The sequence below is a fragment of the Anopheles moucheti genome, chromosome 2 (assembly GCF_943734755.1).
Source record: "Anopheles moucheti chromosome 2, idAnoMoucSN_F20_07, whole genome shotgun sequence".
NCBI classification, from domain to species: Eukaryota; Metazoa; Arthropoda; class Insecta; order Diptera; family Culicidae; genus Anopheles; species Anopheles moucheti.
The window spans coordinates 6,945,510-6,966,069 of record NC_069140.1 but is presented as its reverse complement, the minus strand read 5'-3'; the positions used below and the strand labels follow the sequence as shown (position 1 = coordinate 6,966,069).

The following is a 20,560-nucleotide window of genomic DNA, read 5'->3' as shown; positions in this document are numbered from 1 at the left end:
AATTATTTTTCACCTTAACATCTAAATCCAACCGTTCGCCTGTAGTCATCCATTGTCATGGTAAAGTGCTCATCATGCATTGATGACCTACAGCAATATGGAGCCGAATGGGCAACGGGGAGGAAACAAAACAACTGGTCTGTAATTTTGATTTCACTGTTCAATATGTATCGGATCGCAGCATGGCGCGATAAAGTTACCGTCCGGAGAGTTGATAAAAAAATCTAGAAAACCCTTGACAATGTCTAAATCCCCCGTGATTGATGAAAGGCACATTGGAGTTCTGTGGTTCTGCTTAATTTTTTGGAAACATTTTCCGACATGATAATTTATTGTTTTTTGAGTCTCTCATTCTGAGACTACGAAATGCTGATAGATTATCGATCTTTTTGTAAGTTTAGCTTATGATTTTTCTATTTAAGATATATTTGTTATACATGTTTTAACTAACTTGTGTAATAAATTTTAAGAAAAGAAGTCCTAATCGAATTGAATAAACATAAAATATATTATATATTGTTTCCGCATAGTCGTTACAATGAAGTTGTCAAACAGCCAGTTTAAACTATTTTACTGTCTACTCCAACTCGCTGTGCGGCCGCATCGTAAAGCACCACCACTAGCACCAGTAGAGTTTTTTTTTCTTCTAATTACCCACAATTAACATTATTTATTACATCATTTACACTAAGGCTGGCCGCAACCCTCTGGCGGGGCAATTGAAAACAGAGAAAAGTCCTTCCCACGTCGATCAATAGCACATTTGCATTTTCTCAAAATAGGATAGCAAGTGTTTAACGCGTTTAAGGACACCTCGCAGGAGCACGGACGGTTGATGTGGGACAATAATAAGTGCACCGCGGCATTGGATTCCCGCCAATAACATTACTACCACAGTTTTAAAATGACGTCTTGTGTTTTTAAGCTCCATATTGTTCATTTTTTCGCCATGCAAGGTTGGTATACCATACGTGCACACTCACGCGGGCGTACCTCGCAATTATTCCCCTTTCTCCCATTTTGCAACAATGATACGGTCGATGATGATAATGGAAAAAAACGGATTTTGCACATCAAGCGAACTTGAATCTTTGAAGCGACCTCCAACATTTGCTAGAAGCTATCGATGGGTTTACTATTTGGCACGCCACTCAGTCAACGATTGGTGTTTGGTGGATTGAAACGTAAACCGTTGAAACAGGAAGTTTGAATAGGGAACTATAGTAATAATAGTAATACACATGTGATCGCATATTGAACGATATTGGGCGATATAGGGAAAACATATAGTGATACTATTTCAAAAGTGTATTCTTTACTCTGAAAACTCGCCAGGGAATGTTGTATCCATAAAAGTTCTTGTTACCGTTGAAACAGTTTCACATCACTTGTAAATAATTGTGAAGAATCATGAAAATTATCGACAAAATGGATCTTAAAGAGAAGAACTTTAAAAAAATTGGACTGATTTGTGTCCTGGTTCTTGTTTGTGGAATGGTGTTCAGCTACGGAATATTTCCATCAATTTTGCGCTTCATGATCAAACAGGTATGCTTCGTTAGCTGCCTAATGTTATTTTTTTAAGGTTTTCGGCATGTAGAATATAACCTTAACGGTTATTAAATGGAAATTAGTTACGGAAATTTCATTACTCGAACAATTTGCAGAACGTCTTGCTGAAACCGGGCACACAGATACGCGACATGTTTGAAAAGATTCCGTTCCCGCTGGATTTTAAGCTACACATCTTCAACGTGACGAATCCGGACGATATAATGCGCGGCGGGAAACCGCGTGTCAAGGATATTGGGCCGCTTTACTTTGAGTATGTATAGGCGGTTCATTTTTCATCCGCAAGTGAAGATTTGATATAAGCAGTTTCGTACATTAGTGTTGTTTAGTATATGATCGGTCTTTAGGACACGATATATAACTATATTAGTGTTTATATTTACTGTTCAAGTCAATTCCATTCCTTATTTTGTTTTAACAAATATCATGATTGTAGACTTCGCTGAACTTTAGTCTAGCAATTAGACACCGGAACACAGATTCCTCCAGCCACCTTACGCACATATCCTGTTCTACAAAAACATCCCTCAGCACAGAGAAAGCAGTAAACATTTAGTTTTAGAGTTGAACAAGTTTTCTGAACGCAGGAGCCACAGCACGAATAAACTTCGTTCGCCCTGCAACGGGGAATTTGCACCGCAACTACAGCTGAAATTAATATAAACGACGTTAGATTAGAAGATACAAATGCTGACTTCAGGATACATTTTTACCATTAGCTGGTTTTCCTTGCAAGGCTGCGCAATAGGGTGAAGCATTTGGGAGGCTTAACGCCGAAGCAGTGCAAATTATAAGACCGCACACAAAAATAATGTTCCTGATCGACACCATGTTTCTTGTCGGAAGATCTATTCTAGTTGCAAGTGTAAACTGACTGCATCGCAATACGTGTGCGATACTTTATTCGACTGTTTCAGGAAAGTACAAAACTCGTTCGCTATTCCCGCTGTTTCAATTTGAGCAAGTGTTTTCCACGCTGCAGAGCGAGGAGTGGAACTTAGTCCGTCTAATGTCTAACAACATCGAAGTGTTTAACCAACATGTGGCTCGTCGCAACGAAACAGCACGAAAACACAACGAACATTTCTAACGATCCTGTTGTGGCCATTTTGATTCATTTTCTGGAAATTTTATTTTAACTAAAGAACAGGGTTCGATTGTCAAATGGTTTGCCAATGGTGTGTATCAAGATCTCTATACGAAGTTTCTTAATATGGCGCCAAATCCGTTCTTAAATCAATTCAAATATTAAATTATGTTTGTCACTAAAACATTGGGTTAATTTCATACTGTACATTGCGAAGTACTCCTAGCTAGAGTTGGTAGATTTTAATCACCGTCCTTCACAACAGGACCTGATCACACGCAAAGGAAATCCACATTACCCTCCGCAATATGTTAAATGACTAGTCAAATTCACACCAAAGTGTCATCAGAGATATGTGCCTGAAGATGTAACAGTGTACAAGATGTTTAGCATTTTATTTCTTGCTGGGATCTTCTGAACCTCAAATTCATCCCCTTCTACCGATACTTTACCCTTACAGATCGCGAGTGGACCAATTCTCTTTGATTGTAGAATACGTGAAATATAAAACGAGCAACAAACGATGGACTCTTAGTACACTTTCAATTTAATTGTGATATATGTGATAATTTTAGAATCGAATTTTGAAGTTTGATGCATAAACCATGTGGATCATTGCTGATTTAGGAATTGTGCGATTGTTTGTCTCTTTTTTAATCATGAATTTATTATACACTTTTATTCGCATAAGTTTCATTATCAGTTGGAACTTTGATTTCAACTATTCAGCCCTTTAATATCCACTACTATCAGATGACCAACTGTCATGCTATCCTACGACGGAGCGACATTCCTTATCCGGAACGCAGAATCCACCCTCCCGTTTGCGAGTGTAACCGTTATCGCAGTAGCATCCTTTGTAACATCGCGCATCACATAGCTTGTCTCTTGATCTATCCGCGCATGTCTCCTCGAAACACATGCCACAGCATCGATAGACTTCATTTTTACCGCATTCCACTGTAAAATAAGAGGGAAGGAGAAAGAGAGAGAATTTTGAAAAATGTGTTCATTGATTGTTTCACATGCGTCGTGCGTACTATGACGGAAACACGTCAAAACATCTTTATTCTTCACAATCTGCTGTGCGCAACACGCAGCCGCACACGCAATCAGGAATATCACCAAGCACTTCATTGCTAAAATGTTGCAGACACAGAATTAGAAGCCCGTCGTAACACGTATTGCAAATGGGAATACCTTTTGCACAGCCGTTATATGGTATCGGCAGCTAATGTTCTAGATGTAGAATCCAACTGTTTAAACAATGATTCCAACAAGTTTTGCTGACTCAGTTTCACATATTGCAGATATTGTTTTGCTCAACAGGGTGATACTGTTGTGCCAAACAGTCGAACCTGTTTTTCACCTTGCAGAACAGAGTAAGAACCAGAATAAACTGGTTGAATGTTTTGTTATACTCACTATCTCTCGATATATTTAAAAGTGTCAAGTCATACAAACCGAAATATTTACACTCTTCTAAAGCTTTTCTCCTGAAGAGTATGTTGCTGAGTGTGTCAAGTATTCAAACATTGTTAATTTGATATCTCTCGATATCTTGTGTTATGCAGTTACAGTCGCGCTTTTACACTTGCATGATGCTATTATTTTCTGAAGTAAATCGAGCGGTAGGTACAGGACAGTAATAATATGGTAACATATTTACTACTGTTTCACATCAGGGAAATTTTGAAACTATATATTTTCATCATTCTAATCATATGCACAACTCTTCAACAAACTTATCAGTTTAAGCAATAAACGCAGTTGTTACGCTTATGCGTTAAACATCAAATCTCATTATTGAATTGCAAGAAATTATTTGAAATAAATGTTTGCATAAGTGCCGAAAGTGTCGAACGCATTACCTCTCGTTGAGTTCCTTTGGCAAGTGAAACCAAGTGAACTAGTGAATACCTATAGTGAACATATGGCTAACAGTATCAAAAATGTGTTGATAAAGTTTGTGTAAATCATCTTCTGGCCATTTTTAATCAATGTATAACTGATATAGTTACAGTTATTGTTTGTATGCATATTTACAATTATTTGTGACCGGAAAATCTTTCACTCTCATATGAAACTTAATGAGAAGCACGAGTAAAGGACAATTTTTGGCTTTGTTTAACCATATGTTTATTAGTAACTTAATAGTGCAGTGCATTCATTTCTACAGATGCTCTTAGTTTTTCACGCAATATATCGGATAACTATTCAATCATAATTACTAAGAATTTTTACCGCCATGCTATGTTGTCGGACCATTACGGACTGATGACGAAAGGGAATGATACTGTAGGACAGTTTCGGAATGGAATGCAAGGTCCCTTCGTATGTGCACGGACATAGCCTACCATACAGAAACATCCCTGCACACAGCGAGTATCAAGACATCCAACCCATCCCCGGCACGTATTAAAGCTGCACAATCCGCAGCATAGGAACACCTCATTTTGGTCACACTTTTCTGAAAGACAAACAGAATAAAATTAAATACTGTACGTTTAAAAGTAAAGAAATCAAATAATTACTCGGTATGCATTTAGAGTCAGTAGTCGTGGTACGTAATGTTGTAGCTAATGGGGTGGTTCTGGTTCCCGTGGGGGGTGAGCTATATGAGGTCAGTGGGCCTGTTGCTGGCGCAAAGGTAGTGACAGTAGATGAAGAAGCGGTAACGGCTGTAGTAGGTGTCGTGTTTCCACCAGCTATTGGTGTAGGCTCAGTAGTGGAAGAAGTGACAGTAGTAGTATTATCACTCTTAGTAGTTGTAACTGTGGCTGTTGTCGCATTGACAGTAGGTTTTACAGTGGCAGTTGAAGAAGTAGAACCGGATGTAGATGAATTCGTTTGGCCACCAGATATAGGCGTAGAAGATGTAGATCCAGTCGTCGCAGAGGCAGTAGTGGAAGCGGCAGCTGACGTAGAAGCGGTACCGGCTGTTGTAGCAGCCGTAGAACCACCAGAAGTAGAACCGGATGATGTTGAATTCGTTTGCCCACTAGATGCAGTCGTCGCAGAGGCAGTAGTAGAAGCGGCGACAGATGAAGGTTTGGTAACGGCTGTAGTGGCAGCCGTAGAAGCACCAGAAGTGGAACCGGATGAAGTTGAATTCGTTTGTCCATTAGTTGCACCAGTCGCAGAGGTAGTAGTAGAAGCGGCAGCTGACGTAGAAGCGGTAACGGTTGTATTAGCAGCCGTAGAACCACCAGAAGTAGAACCGGATGAAGTTGAATTCGTTTGTCCATTAGTTGCACCAGTCGCAGAGGCAGTAGTAGAAGCGGCAGCTGACGTAGAAGCGGTAACGCCTGTAGTAGCAGCAGTAGAAGCACCAGAAGTGGAACCGGATACAGTTGAATTCGTTTGTCCACTAGATGCCGTCGTCGCAGAGGCATTAGTGGAAGCGGTAGCAGATGAAGATTTGGTAACGGCTGTAGTGGCAGCCGTAGAAGCACCAGAAGTGGAACCGGATGAAGTTGAATTCGTTTGTCCATTAGTTGCACCAGTCGCAGAGGCAGTAGTAGAAGCGGCAGCTGACGTAGAAGCGGTAACACCTGTAGTAGCAGCCGTAGAAGCACCAGAAATAGAACCGGATGAAGTTGAATTCGTTTGTCCATTAGTTGCACCAGTCACAGAGGCAGTAGTAGAAGCGGCAGCTGACGTAGAAGCGGTAACGGTTGTATTAGCAGCCGTAGAACCACCAGAAGTGGAACCGGATACAGTTGAATTCGTTTGTCCACTAGATGCCGTCGTCGCAGAGGCAGTAGTAGAAGCGGCGACAGATGAAGGTTTAGTAACGGCTGTAGTAGCAGACGTAGAACCACCAGAAGTAGAACCGGATGAAGTTGAATTCGTTTGTCCATTAGTTGCACCAGTCGCAGAGGCAGTAGTAGAAGCGGCAGCTGACGTAGAAGCGGTACCGGCTGTAGTAGCAGCAGTAGAAGCACCAGAAGTAGAACCAGATGAAGTTGAATTCGTTTGTCCATTAGTTGCACCAGTCGCAGAGGCAGTAGTAGAAGCGGCAGCAGACGAAGAAGCGGTACCGGCTGTAGTAGCAGCCGTAGAAGCACCAGCTATTGGTGTAGCAGACGTAGATGCAGCCGTCGTAGCGGCACTGGTGGAAGAAGTAGAATTGGATGAAGATGAAGTCGTTTGTCCGCTAGATGCAGTCGTCGCAGAGGCAGCAGTGGAAGCGGCAGCAGTTGAAGGTTTGGTAACGGCTGTAGTAGCAGCAGTAGAAGCACCAGAAGTGGAACCAGATGAAGTTGAATTCGTTTGTCCATTAGTTGCACCAGTCGCAGAGGCAGTAGTAGAAGCGGCAGCAGACGAAGAAGCGGTACCGGCTGTAGTAGCAGCCGTAGAAGCACCAGCTATTGGTGTAGCAGACGTAGATGCAGCCGTCGTAGCGGCACTGGTGGAAGAAGTAGAATTGGATGAAGATGAAGTCGTTTGTCCGCTAGATGCAGTCGTCGCAGAGGCAGCAGTGGAAGCGGCAGCAGTTGAAGGTTTGGTAACGGCTGTAGTAGCAGCCGTAGAACCACCAGAAGTAGAACCGGATGAAGTTGAATTCGTTTGTCCATTAGTTGCACCAGTCGCAGAGGCAGTAGTAGAAGCGGCAGCTGACGTAGCAGCGGTAACGGCTGTAGCAGCAGACGTGGAAGCTCCAGCTATTGGGGTAGCAGACGTAGATGCAGCTGTCACAGAGGCAGTAGTAGAAGCGGCAGCAGACGAAGCAGCGGTAACGGCTGTGGTAGCAGCCGTAGAAGCACCAGCTATTTTTGTAGTAGACGAAGATGCAGCCGTTGACGCAGCTTCCGTGTTAGGACTTGTGGAGTTAACTGGGGTAGATTCAGTACCAGACCTAGTGGTAAAAACGGGTGTGGTGTTTGTATTTGGAGGTGGTGTCTTCGTTCCAGGGCTTGTCGTATCAACTACAGTTGAATACTCAACTGTATCAGTATTCTCAACTGTAGATTCTGTTTCAGGACTTGTAGTATCCACTGGTGTTGTCTCCGTTTCAGTAGTTGTAGTATCTATCGGGGTAGATTCCGTTTCGGAACTTGTGGAGTCGATTGGGGTAGATTCCGTTTCTGGACTTGTGGTTTCCTCCTGGGTAGTCTCCGTTTCAGGACTTGAGGATTCAACTGGGGTAGAGTCCGTATCAGGGCTTGTGGTATCCACAATGGTAGTCTCCGTTTCAGGGCTTGTAGTGTCAACTGGAGTAGATTCCGTTTCAGAACTTGTAGTGTCAACTGGAGTAGATTCCGTTTCAGAACTTGTAGTGTCAACTGGAGTAGGTTCCGTGTTCGGATTAGTACTATCAACTATGGTAGATTCCGATTCCGGACTTGTGCTGTCAACTAAAACAGGTTCCGTATTAGGGCTTGCCGAATCAACTGGGGTGGGTGCCGTGTCGGGATCTGTGCTGTCGACTGGGGTAGTCTCCGTATCAGTACTTGTGGAGTCAACTGGTGTAGACTCCGTTTCAGGACTTGTGGGGTCCACCGGAGTAGATTCCGTTTGAGGACTTGTAGTATTACTAGCCGTAGAAGTCTCGGATGCAGCAACAGCTGCACCATATTTAAACTTTGTATCAGTTTGGTTACCGGTAGCGGATAAACCAGCAGAGAAAATATTTAACAAAACAAAAATTATCACAGCCACCGCCATCGTTGATGCGCTTACAGGCGATGAAACAGCAGAACGATGGTACTGCAACATGGCGCTGGATAATTTAAGTACTTTTCGACTTCAACTGTGTAAACAAATGCTCTTCTTAATGAATTCTTACCAAATACATTTTCCACATCAATGTCTCTTGAATGTTATACAAGTACAGGCAACCTATCTTTGCTAACACGAATGCCTGCAGGAACCCAGATTAGAGTTTGAAAAAGTAGACTAACCTTGAAATTGCTCTGGTTTAATTTCTTGCAAAAATGTATACTGGGACAAAACCGTTTCCCCACTCTCTCAAATGCAAAGCCGTTTTTGGCACATCTGTGCATATATTTTCTTGGCTGGAGAAACGTATACGTCATACAAATGTAGGTTTTGGCAGTTAGTAACCGAATCAGAGCGACATAATTGAATTCTATGACGATTTCAACATGAGACCCACTGGTCCAGATATTTTGAGTAGAAAGCTTAATTTAATTCGCATTAATTTTTGGCGTTAAACAACCCATCAATTTTGGGGGTATGCTCAAGCTTTATTGTAACCAACAAAACAACCCCGGGGTGACATGTTTAGTGATGTTCTCGCTAATCTTTCACACTCTTAGGGAGTGGAAGGAAAAGTACGACACCGTAGATAACGTTGAGGAAGACACACTTACGTTTACACTACGCAACACATGGATTTTCCGGCCCGATCTATCCGCATTGACCGGGGAGGAAATCGTCACCGTACCCCATCCGTTGATTATGGGCGTTCTGCTAACAGTGCAACGTGACCGCGAAGCAATGATGCCGCTGGTAAAGAAAGGCATCAATATCTTGTTCAACCCACTGGAGTCCGCTTTCCTGAAGGTACGCATCATGGATCTGCTGTTCGACGGCATATTTATCGATTGCAGTAGTCAAGACTTTGCTGCCAAAGCGCTTTGCTCCGGAATGGACTCCGAAGGTGCCGTCAGCCCGTACAATGAAACGCATTACAAGTTCTCGTTCTTTGGAATGGTAAGTTAGACGTCTTACAACGGAAAACAATCAAAGGAAACAACCACTGTACCTTGTTGTATCGTGTTTCGTTAGCGCAATCATACCGAGGCTGGCCGTTGGGTTGTGTACCGGGGTGTGAAGAATATCCGCGACCTTGGACGAGTGATTTCGTACAACGATGAAACGGAGATGGATATCTGGGATGGCGACGAATGTAACCAGTACGTTGGTACTGATTCGACAATATTCCCACCATTTCTAACCATGCAGGATCGGTTGTGGGCTTGGTCGCCGGAAATTTGTCGCTCCATTGGTGCACACTATGTGCATAAATCGAAGTACGCCGGGTTACCGATGAGCTACTTCGAGTTGGACTTTGGCGATCTAAAGGTGAGTTGTTCGGTTGTGATCGATCTGGTGGTAGTATGAACGCTCCGTTGTTTTCCCATAATGTTTCTAGAACGAACCTCACAATCATTGCTTCTGCCGGGATCCGCCAGATGATTGTCCGCCGAAGGGCACGATGGATCTATCTCCGTGTCTGGGTGGGCCTATTATCGGCTCCAAGCCTCACTTTTACGATGCTGACCCGAAGCTCATTGAGGCGGTGGATGGACTTGAACCAAACAAGGAAGCACACGATGTGTACATTCACTTTGAGCTGGTAAGTTCATCTAAAAACGGAAATCCATCAACCTAACAAACTCATACCGATAACTGTCGTGTTTGATATGCAGTTTACCGGAAGCCCTGTCTCGGCCGCGAAACGTCTGCAGTTTAGCATGGAGCTAGGCCCTATCAACGACCACGAGGTATTTGGCCAACTGCCGAACGTGATTTTACCGATGTTTTGGGCGGAGGAAGGCGCATCACTCAACAAAACATGGACCAATCAGCTTAAGTATCAACTGTTCCTGTAAGTAGTACATTCAACACGCGATAGGTGCGGAAATTAATGTTTTCTCTTGTTTGTTTACTCTCACCACCGGAAAAGTGGCCTCAAATTTAATGCGACCGTTAAATGGTTGACTATCATCATCGGTACGGCTGGTGCTGTCGGTTCGGCTTATATGCATTTTCGTAAGGAAAACAAAACCACGAACGTGGCACCGGTTGACGTTTCTACGCCCGAAACGAATACTCCGTCTGGTAAGGAGAGCGTTGCGAATGTATCGCTTGGGAAAAACCTGCCACCCGTTATCGATGGCTTGGATAAGCCGCCGAAAATGTTGGCATCGGAGTTACAACAGGAACGTTACTGAAAACGGTTCAATGCTGAAATAAAGTTTTACTGTTCACTTGTTTGTGGTAGTTGGATGTTAGTACTTGGCACGTGTTATTGACAAGAATGTTGAAATAAAATTATCTAAATCTGTTTTTATCTCTCGTTTTCGTACTGAAACAATCTTACACGACACTGACCTTATTATTTCCACGAATATCAATATGAGCGATTAAAATATGACACATGAACGCATTGTAGGGTATTTTGATTTATTAGATTTTCTCTGCAATCACATATTGAGGGCAACTGTTAGGCAAGGAATGTGCAATCACATCACGAAGGGTTCAAATTTAATTATATCGAAAATCCAATATAGTTTTCAAACCCAACTCAATATGCTTATATTGCCTTTTCTATAATGAAAAATTCCACAAAAAGGCAATTGCTGGCGTGGTAGCGAAAAGGGTTCGATTAACTACTGCTTGCTCGGCGCTTGTGTTGGAATAGTTCGGGGACACTTTTTTAGTCGAATGCATGGACCATTCGGAGCGAACTGCCTCACATAACCCTTCTTGCAGTAGCAACCTTTGTAGCACACGTCCGGACATGTAGTTTCATCCTCCAGGGCACATGTGCGCTGAACGCAAGAACCACAGCATTGATACTTCTCTTTCGCTGGACAAACCTCTGCAATGTGCATGAAACGAAACAAAATCAACAATTGTAAATTACACCCAACACACCTTCATTACCTTTAACGCAGTTCGATTTTTGGGCATGGATTGTGGCGAATCCTGCGATCGCTATAAAGCAGATAATAAATGACAACTGCATCGTTTCAACGTTACACTCGTTCGCGGTAGCACGGTATTGGTTTATTACCGAAAGGGCTTCGAAGTGATGATATATCCGCTTCGGCTTTTATGCTCTGTAGATGTTGTTCGAATATCGGAATGGCGCGAGCTGTGTTAATTCATCTGAGCAAATATAAACAGCCGGAAACGGTGTTCCGTACACTGTTGTCTTCCTGTTGTTTCATTCTTATTATTAGATGTTTACGACTTCAGACACCCAACAAGGAAGCGTTTCAGGGTTTTTCTTTTGATTTTTCCACCAGCAAGATGTGCGAAGAGTTTCATAGCAATTGTTTTACTGTTTGCGCCTGCCGGGTATGCAATCGGGTGTTAAAAATGGACAGCGACATTTAGGCGTCAACGTTTTTCGCTCAAGCCACGTACGAAACGATCGCAATCAGACCGCTTCGTTGGATGAACGCATCGGAAAATAACGCACCGTGTTTCATATAGCTAAAACTGTTAAAAGTGATATAAAAAATAATAATAAAGTAATATAAAAGTAATATAGAGTAATATAAAAAAAAACTGCTTGCTTTTTTGTCATATAATAATTTATTAAAGCAATGTAGTCTCTGTTGTACGTGTTATGTATTTACAAGGTAGTGTTCATTCAATTTACAAGGTTCTGTTTCACCGGTTATAAAAGCTATATAAAAAAAACACATAAACTCCCCAGTTAAACTAGCTTTACAGACTTACCCTTTTGGTTGCTGAATTCAACCAAACGACAAAACACTGATTTGCATTACGTACGATCGTTCCCTTATGAGCAAAAGTGTACCCATACCAATAAATACAGATTCTAATCCGGCGTGTTAAAAACATGTTTTCGCGCCTTAGATAAATTGCATTTTAATACTATCATTATCATTACTGTACGCGTTACTCTTTTTGCTGTTGTTGTTGTTACCTTTTCGAGCTTCTTTCCATCCTACGAATCTATCACAACTAAGAATTATTCACAATTGTATTGTTTTGAATGATTTCCGAACTGCTACGTCGTGTCGCGTCAAGGGTCCAAAGCGTAAAGGATGCATGTGTGCTGTGCCTATGGTTTAACCATTCCCACACACTGAGGAGGGGTTTGTATTGCTCTAGCAAAACATAAATAAACATATCACATTTATTAATTCGAGAGCAATGCTTATTAGCGTTTGTTTTGTTTTCTCCTGCAATGCACTGCGCTTAATGAAACAATGATAAAGTCAAAAATATTGCACACACGTTAACGGTTGAGGGGTTCATTTGTGGAAACAATTCGATGGATATCAATACTTTGCATAAATGCACTATTGCAGATTGCAAACCCGGACACTCAGCGCGCTGGTGTGCTGGTTTGTTGAATTTTTGTTTTGCGTTTAGCAAACGGGGCTAGTAATAAGTTAGTCGTACATCTTCTCGTGCCGTTCGGTGTCATCAGTGAAGTTTTTCCTTGCCCAGTTGAACTATCCGCGAATTCAGATACAGCCGGGTCAGTGTACGCAGTAGGTAAACGACAGCGATGAAGAATAGCATCTGGTCCAGACAGTAGTACTGCAGGAAGCTAGAGACACAAAAAAAAACGTGAGCATTAATCTCTTTTCTACACAGCAAACATACTTGAACGATCATTAGACTACGATGGGGGATTTTTTTTTCGGTACACCAGCATTACTCACTTTAAATTGCGTGCTGGGGACTGTAAATGGTAGGCACCGTTGTGACGAATCACGTACTCCGTCCAGTAGATGGCCGTCTCGAGTGGTGTAGATCTTTGGTCTTTGAGTAGAATCTGTCGTCGCCTGAGGAGGAATTAGACACAAAAAGTTATAACTTACCCACCAATCTTCACGTTTCGCCCAAATATGGCTACTTACTTCGCTTCCCTGCGATACCTTGGATCGTGGATAACCTTGTGGATGGCGCGTATCAACTTTTCGCTCGTTATCGTCTCCAGCTCCAGCTTGAGCGCATAGCCATCGGTTACGGCTTTCGCAGCATTCGCGTCATGGTCACAGAACACCGGCATCGTCACAATCGGTACACCGTGGTACACGGTTTCGAACATGCTGAGCAACCCACCGTGCGTGACGAACGCACGCAACTTCCGATGGCCCAGAATGTCCTGTTGCGGTAGCCATCGGGCAATTCGTACGTTGGTTGGCAGATCGGTGAGCAATGCCGGACTCGCCTCATACTTCCACAGCACCCGGTACGGCAGGCGAGCGAACGTCTGGACGAGCAGTTTGCGCAGGTGGTCCGGCATGTTGGCCGCCTTCACGGAGGAACCCATCGAGACGTAAATGAAACCGGATTCACCCGCACCGGCAATAAAGTCTTCCAGGTCTTTCGGCAACGATGCTGCCGGTTTACAGTGAATGCACGCGATTTCTGCCACGTTCGGTAGCTGCGGTCGGGGATAGGTAACGGTTGCCTGTCCATTCTGCAGAATGAAGCTAACGTTTCGTCCCAAGCTCCAAATGTTCGGTACATCGGTGCCGAGATGGCGACGAACCATGTGCTGAAGGTACATCATCGAGGGCTGCAAACGGAAACGGAAGGAAAGTGGACGATAGTTGTTTAATATTGTTTCTTTTCCAGGTATTGGAGGCTAACTCGCGTCCAGAAGGTTCGGGACAATCCATCGAAAGATGATGCGAAGTTAATTATCTGCATTTTTCTGTATCTGTATTTCGGTATTGTATTTGTGTCTACTCAAGGATGCTGGAAAATAAGCGGTGCGAAGCGATTTTCTTACCCTTGACATGGGGAAACCGGTCAAGAGTGCTTCTGAGCCGCCGGGACGATACCGGTGGCAACGTTTAGCTGCAAGGTGTCAGGGTTACCTGGTACGCATGCCGTACACGAATCTCGCTCCGGGGAGGACGAACATGGTAATTATACTATGTTTTACCAGCAGGCTCCGAAACTAGACCAAGACTAGCAAGATGCTTACGGTGTGTCACTGAAATCCGGCACAGAGATGGCGGTGCGTACGCGTTAGGATGCGAGTCTGGAGGTCGTGTACGCCTCACAACATTTGCGCTGTACGGTTTCGCTACACTGCCTTTCCATCTTTCCAAACACGAACGACGTAACATCCAAGGGCGTCAGCCTTACCCGTCCTTCTCACCGCCGTTCTAATGTAGTCGATAAACTGATAAATAGCAGCTTAAAATGAACGTGTGCCTTCGATGTGCAGCATGTGTTATACCGAGAATTTTCCCACTTATGCGTAATATTTCCATTTACACGCATGTCTCTCTGTAAATCGCACCGACCAAGCGACTGTGAGATCAAACGTTGCTAAACCAATAATTCTATCAATGCGGTAAAAAGTATCAATCTAATAAACTCGATCACATACCGCAACACTCATTAGCGAGCGCTAATCCTTCCGGCTAATGGCCGGCGGTGAGCGATGTACGGCATGCTCGGATACTACAGGAATTAGGAAACATTCAAGCGCATGATGGTACATTTTTGCCACCCATCCGGGTGGAAGGTTGATTATTAAAAGAACATTATTATTTAACCATCCTGCACGGGCACGGGTATAAAGTTTCATGCTAAACAGACCGCACAAAGTCCACCAATTTCGGGTCAATATTTTTCCTAACCCGGCCCGTAATTGGTACGCATTAACTGCGGGATAGAAAGGTGAGCCATTAACGCACCGATCATGTCGATCTGGAATAATTAGTGATGTAATTATCTGTGACTGACCTGTGAAACCTGAAGCGTATTTGACTGGCACAACATCGACTAGGTCCGCGTTTGGACATTAGGGGGAGGGCGTTGAAAAATAGGCAACATAAAGGTGAAAGGAGTTCTCTAGAACGGTTACAGTCTGTGGCACATTGTGGCGTTTCAACTAAACTCGCTTACCAAATTACGATACGCTACGACTAATTGCATAACGAAATTGGAAGGATGGGCTCAACTAGGGCCGTGTTTAACAAAGAATCAAAACCACTGCTTAAGTTTATGTAAGTAACAACGTTGACCGGACACTTCTGACTAAACTGTACAAGTTTTCCGTTTTGGTTGCCATACTTACTGTGTACACGGCATCAGCGATCAGCGTGTGGAATGTGTTTGATAGGCGCTCAAAGAAGTTCATGTCATCCGTGGCCGGCCGGTAGAAGACAGGGGTCGTGGAGTATGGTACCGGATTTCCTGCCCATGCCATCGTCCCGGTGTAGAAGCCGACGGTGTTGATGTACATGAACGGTACGCCAAGTCGATATACCAGCCCCAACGCACATTCCGGGAACGCTCCATCCAAGATCAAGAGGTCAAACTTTCGGCCTAGCAGGTCCATCGTTTCCTTGTCCTCTAGCGTCGCATCGCATACCTGCAAAGGGATGGAAATGGAAACAATTGATAGGGAGATACTCCTCTTGTTATAATAATTTAAAATTGAAATAGGAAGTGAAAATTAATTTCATTTGTTTGCTGAAGCGAAATAATGAACACAACCATCTCTTACTCGAAGGAAGACTTCTAACTTAAACTTAAACTATATATATACTTAAACTAACTGAACTTTCTAAAGTGAAAAGAACATTCTAAAACAACGATTTGCCACACGTGGCAAAATCTGGTACGAAAGTAGGGTGAGAGAGAAAAACACGAATCCTTCTGTAAAGCTGGTCATTCGAAACGGAACATCCACTCGTAATCATTCCTCAATTTCATTGCATATCGCAACCCATGCCACGGCTACGAGTGTTTGCTAGTTCCCTTGATTTAACTTTTCCCTCGTGGGTTTCGAAGGGATTTTTATTTTGTTTGATTATCCTTTGGCATCCACTTGACGATAGGATCCCTTTGCGGAGATGTCTTGTGCATTGAAGCGATCACATTGTACGACCTGTGCCGGTGGTTGGGAATGTGCGCACTTATGAAATTGTTTGAAAAGTTTGCAGTTAGTAAACATCGTCAACTCCGTCAGTTTATTTTGGATGGGGTGTTAGGGAGAAAATTGGAGAATATTACCAGGTGCATATAAATTAGACAATATGCATTATTGTTCCTTTCAGATTGTGTCTATATAAGTTGAATTTTGTCTATATAAGTTCTACGGTCTTGGTTTTATTAAACTAATTGAATGGATGCGCTGGAACAAGAAGGTAAGCTCCTTGGTTTATGGCAAGAATAATAGCAGATAATTAAGACATCGGAACTGATGGAAATAGCTGAAAATTGGGTAATGAAAATAACGAGGTAATGGTGGAGATCTCCATATAAACTAATATAGATGCTGTTCAAAACTACAGCAATTTCGACCGATAAGAAACGGTGTCGATATCAATATTAATGGTGAGATGTATACTAGAGTTGCTTTCTCCAACAAACATGCGGGTAATGAGGTTTCTAGACCTACAATACTCGAAAGAATGAATTTGAGCATTACACTTTCGTCTTCAACATGAACAGCCCTAACGAACTAACGTTGTCAATAAAACAGAAGCATAGATCCATCCATCCATCCCATGGCTTCGTTATGTACTCACATTTCAGTTGAGAAATCACTTCATTGCACTAAAACAGCTCGTCGACAGATTGTATTGTGCAACGTTTCCACACGCCTGGCTGAAATGCAATCAATAAATAGACGACCCTGTACGATCGAGTCGCAGTGAAGCATAGTGCATTCGATAGTGAGAAGCTGCTGTTCTCTTTGTCAGAAGATTCTGACAGTAGTTTCGTAACCGTTTCGTTGAGAAGGGAACAGAGCATATTCCAAACATGAAATTATTTGTGCTTTGCTGCGTTGCGTTGCTGGCTGCAATAATTGGGTGTTCCGATGCTCAAGACACGAAAAATGCGCTTGGGAACGGAAGTCAGCCCGAACAGTCCTGTGTTCCAACAAGTAAGTGTTACTCCAAAGCAGGAGATTTTCCATTTTTGGAAGGAAACTTAACCGTAATTCAGGGACAGTTTTGTGCGTCCTTCAGAAAAAGACATCACCATACTCTTGTTTTTGTCTTATTTTAGAGGTTTGTGAAGATGGTGAGGAGTTCAACTGTTGTGGACCATGTTTTCAGCTGACCTGCTACGGCAACCCAATCGATTGCGGCGGTCAGTGCTACGCGGAGTGCTACTGTGCTCAGGGCTACGTACGCGAATACCCCGGCGGACGATGCATTCCGGAACAGTTTTGTCAACGACCCATGCTGCCAATCCTGTCTGATTACGATGAAAGCTTATAATAAATAGTGGGATTCTTTTCTGTATGCTCACCAACTATAGTACGCATTGTTCAAGATCTATTTTTAAGTAGGTTGAAATCCTGATGTACAAACATTCCAACGCCTTGAAGACTTCATACGTGTCGTCACGAAGGCGGGTCGTTGTGTCTAGCCAACTGTAAGCAAACAGTGTATGCGATGACGAGGAACTGATTCCAGAAAATAATGTATTTAACATTGTCTATTGAAACAGCTGAAGGCTAAAGACAAAGGCCTTTACGACTATACGACGGAAGCGACTATAAAAATCATGTACTGTCGCCAAGAATCTCGTGAACAGTTTCTTGTTGTCAAACGCGTGAGGGTAGTGCGTATTGTAAGAATTAATTCATCATTTTAGTTGTTCGTCATTTTCAACCATGAAGGTGCTCGTAGTTGCCCTGCTGGGATTAGCGGTGTTGGCTGATATTGCGTATGCAGAAAATTTGGTGGAAACAACCTCCGAAAAATCCGAAGTCGAAGAAACACCCTGTTCAGTGGGTAAGTTGTCTGCGAGTAGGCGTATTGTTAACCGCTAGAACTAACGCCTTTCCGTTCGGAATTCGTTTAATTCAGAGGAGACATGTGACGGACAGTATGAAGAGTACAAATGTTGCGGAAAGTGCTACCAAATATCGTGCTTTACCAAACAAATCGATTGCGAACAGAAGTGCACCAAAGGATGTTACTGCATAGAGGGATTCGTTCGTGAGTACGAAGGAGGCAAATGTATGCCGGAACGGCTCTGCCAAGTTTACCTACGCCGGGGTTTCAACAGCGGTTAAATGCTGAAGGAAGTTAGTGTATGATGCGAAACATGTAAAAACCCTTACGAAATAAAGCTTAATCTTACAAATTTCAAGGGAAACTGTAACTATTTTTTGATTGATTCATGACACGAAAGATTAGTTAGCTAAATTAAGGTTCCGAAAAGTTTTCTACGATACACATAACGGACTAATCATTGGCTAATCTACTGAATTATTGTAAACTGTCAGCTTACAGGTATAGGAGGAAACACAGGTATGGAGAAGGACTTCGTTGTTTTTACTTCACTTTAGAAAAGTTTGTCTAAAGCCGCAACAACCAGCATGTTCGAGAAATATTTTTTATCTGTTGGAGGTGTTGAGCTCGTATCTGATCCGCAGTACACTTCAGTCCCTCAATAAGGGTGTAACTCATCACTGCACACAATGATAAACCATCTCAAGTCGCTTGATTAACTGAACCAACATTTAAAAAACTGTGAAAACATTCACGCTAACGATTGGTGAACCGAAATGAGGCCATATTCTACGGATAGATTTTACCAGCGAGAACGCGATAAACCACCTTTACCATTTTGCTGTGCTAAGAATTTCTTTACGAACAGTTTTACTTTCAATTCACTGTCTTTAAAATGAAATGCTTAGAAGGAACATAATGAATTTCATTAAAAAAAAAAACACTTACCTGCCATGAATATCGGAAAGCATCCCACAGGGACAGGGGCATATCACCGCGCATCCGTGCACCGAGCAGATCCCAGTTCGTGTAGTTCCGAATGTACTCGACCAGCCCGGATGGTGTTACCTCCTGCAGGCCGTGCAGCGTAAAGTCAGCCGGAAAACCGTTCAGAAACGTTATATTATGGCCACTGGAGAAGAAACGAACAATGTAGGTGGTTGAAAATTTGTGATGCAGGATGAGCTACTGGTTCGTAACATGGAACAATTGCAGAGTGTTAGTAGAACATTGCATAAAATGGTTCCACTGTGTCGTTGTGTGCTTTCGGTTGTACTGCTCGGTTTTAGGTATTTTGAAGGTTTGTTATTTCACGAAAATAGTCATCAGGGATAACATTACACCATGAACTTAATAACCTAATGATTAAATTGTTTCATATGTTTCATAAATGAATCTACTGAAACATTTGCTGTTTACCGCACAAATGAGCTGCATCGGTGGCAACTAATGCCGATTAATTATGTTGTTAGGCTCGGTTGTTGGGCAAATCTTAGTACGGGGAATATTAAAAAATGTAAAACATTAAGCATATTCTAACAAAAAACTTTGAACGCACACGGAAGTAGGATTATTCTCAAATTGCAGTTATTTATGGTGTGCCGTAACGCATGCTAAAATGGTAAACAGATGTGATCTAGGAGGCTGTTTATTTTACATCATTATCAACTATATGAGAGAAATAAAATAGAATATTTGAATATTTTAGATAAGATATTATAATTCTTCTGCTGTATTACTACTAGATCTTAATTGAAAAAAAAACCGGCTCTAACTTCGCGTTTGATGGATTCGAAAGAACTTGTCACAACACACGACTTTTAGTTTAGCGTTTCGAGGAGTTATGCAACTATTTTCTTTTTTTCATTATGGCCGTTATGCCATACTGATGTCCGTGTGGTGAGGATTAAACGTTGTATGATAACGAAGCAAAGCTTTCAGTGAAGGGTTTGTCTTTTTTTTGTTGCTTCGATCGTTAGAGTGAGCCTTGATGCACACTGGCAGCTTTTCAATTAGCCATGAATCTATCGTGGATAGTCAGAGTGGCAAAGAAGTTCACAACGAAAAAACAGCTAACGACGATCAAAATTAATTCCACAGTGGCTGCACGTGTACCAGAACACTTGATCCAATAATCCAATTCCCGGGTTCACCGGTGCCGTAATAGCTTGTGTACCTACGCCTGATAACAACCGCGTTCCGGTGCACTACCTTTACAGTGGATGCACAAACTGTCGGCTGGAAGCTTACCTTAACACCGTTAACAATCTAACCTATGCTAGGTTGTTAGTACCTACCGTGGAATGAGCCCCTTTGCCAGCTCCAGGAACGGGATCTTGTGGGATTTGGTACCACCCATCGTGATCATCAGTATATCGGAACCGGAACAGCATGATGCGGCCAGCAGTCCCGCCAGCAGCACGATCCGCAGTGTCAT

The 20,560-nt window shown here is 42.7% G+C and overlaps 5 protein-coding genes across 5 annotated transcripts; 3 read left to right on the top strand and 2 right to left on the bottom strand.

The window, feature by feature from the left end:
* The first annotated feature begins 1,410 nt into the window (after positions 1 to 1,410).
* On the top strand, positions 1,411 to 10,584 carry LOC128298792 (sensory neuron membrane protein 1). The gene is made up of 7 exons (XM_053034577.1): positions 1,411 to 1,548; positions 1,668 to 1,825; positions 8,944 to 9,340; positions 9,416 to 9,712; positions 9,783 to 9,986; positions 10,060 to 10,238; positions 10,317 to 10,584. The coding sequence occupies exons 1-7, from the start codon at positions 1,411 to 1,413 to the stop codon at positions 10,582 to 10,584; spliced, it is 1,641 nt and encodes a 546-aa protein (XP_052890537.1).
* A 438-nt stretch (positions 10,585 to 11,022) lies between these two features.
* On the bottom strand, positions 11,023 to 11,381 carry LOC128298797 (chymotrypsin-elastase inhibitor ixodidin-like). Its single transcript, XM_053034581.1, has 2 exons — positions 11,300 to 11,381; positions 11,023 to 11,234 (listed from the first exon to the last, which is right to left on the bottom strand). The coding sequence occupies exons 1-2, from the start codon at positions 11,379 to 11,381 to the stop codon at positions 11,023 to 11,025; spliced, it is 294 nt and encodes a 97-aa protein (XP_052890541.1).
* Positions 11,382 to 12,820: 1,439 nt separating this feature from the next.
* LOC128298793 (UDP-glucosyltransferase 2) lies at positions 12,821 to 20,560 on the bottom strand. The gene is made up of 6 exons (XM_053034578.1): positions 20,421 to 20,560; positions 19,072 to 19,255; positions 15,444 to 15,740; positions 13,261 to 13,925; positions 13,063 to 13,185; positions 12,821 to 12,947 (listed from the first exon to the last, which is right to left on the bottom strand). Exons 1-6 carry the CDS (start codon positions 20,558 to 20,560, stop codon positions 12,821 to 12,823), a joined length of 1,536 nt encoding a protein of 511 aa, XP_052890538.1.
* LOC128298795 (uncharacterized) lies at positions 17,138 to 17,601 on the top strand. The gene is made up of 2 exons (XM_053034579.1): positions 17,138 to 17,261; positions 17,387 to 17,601. Exons 1-2 carry the CDS (start codon positions 17,138 to 17,140, stop codon positions 17,599 to 17,601), a joined length of 339 nt encoding a protein of 112 aa, XP_052890539.1.
* On the top strand, positions 18,000 to 18,404 carry LOC128298796 (cysteine-rich venom protein 1-like). The gene is made up of 2 exons (XM_053034580.1): positions 18,000 to 18,120; positions 18,196 to 18,404. The coding sequence occupies exons 1-2, from the start codon at positions 18,000 to 18,002 to the stop codon at positions 18,402 to 18,404; spliced, it is 330 nt and encodes a 109-aa protein (XP_052890540.1).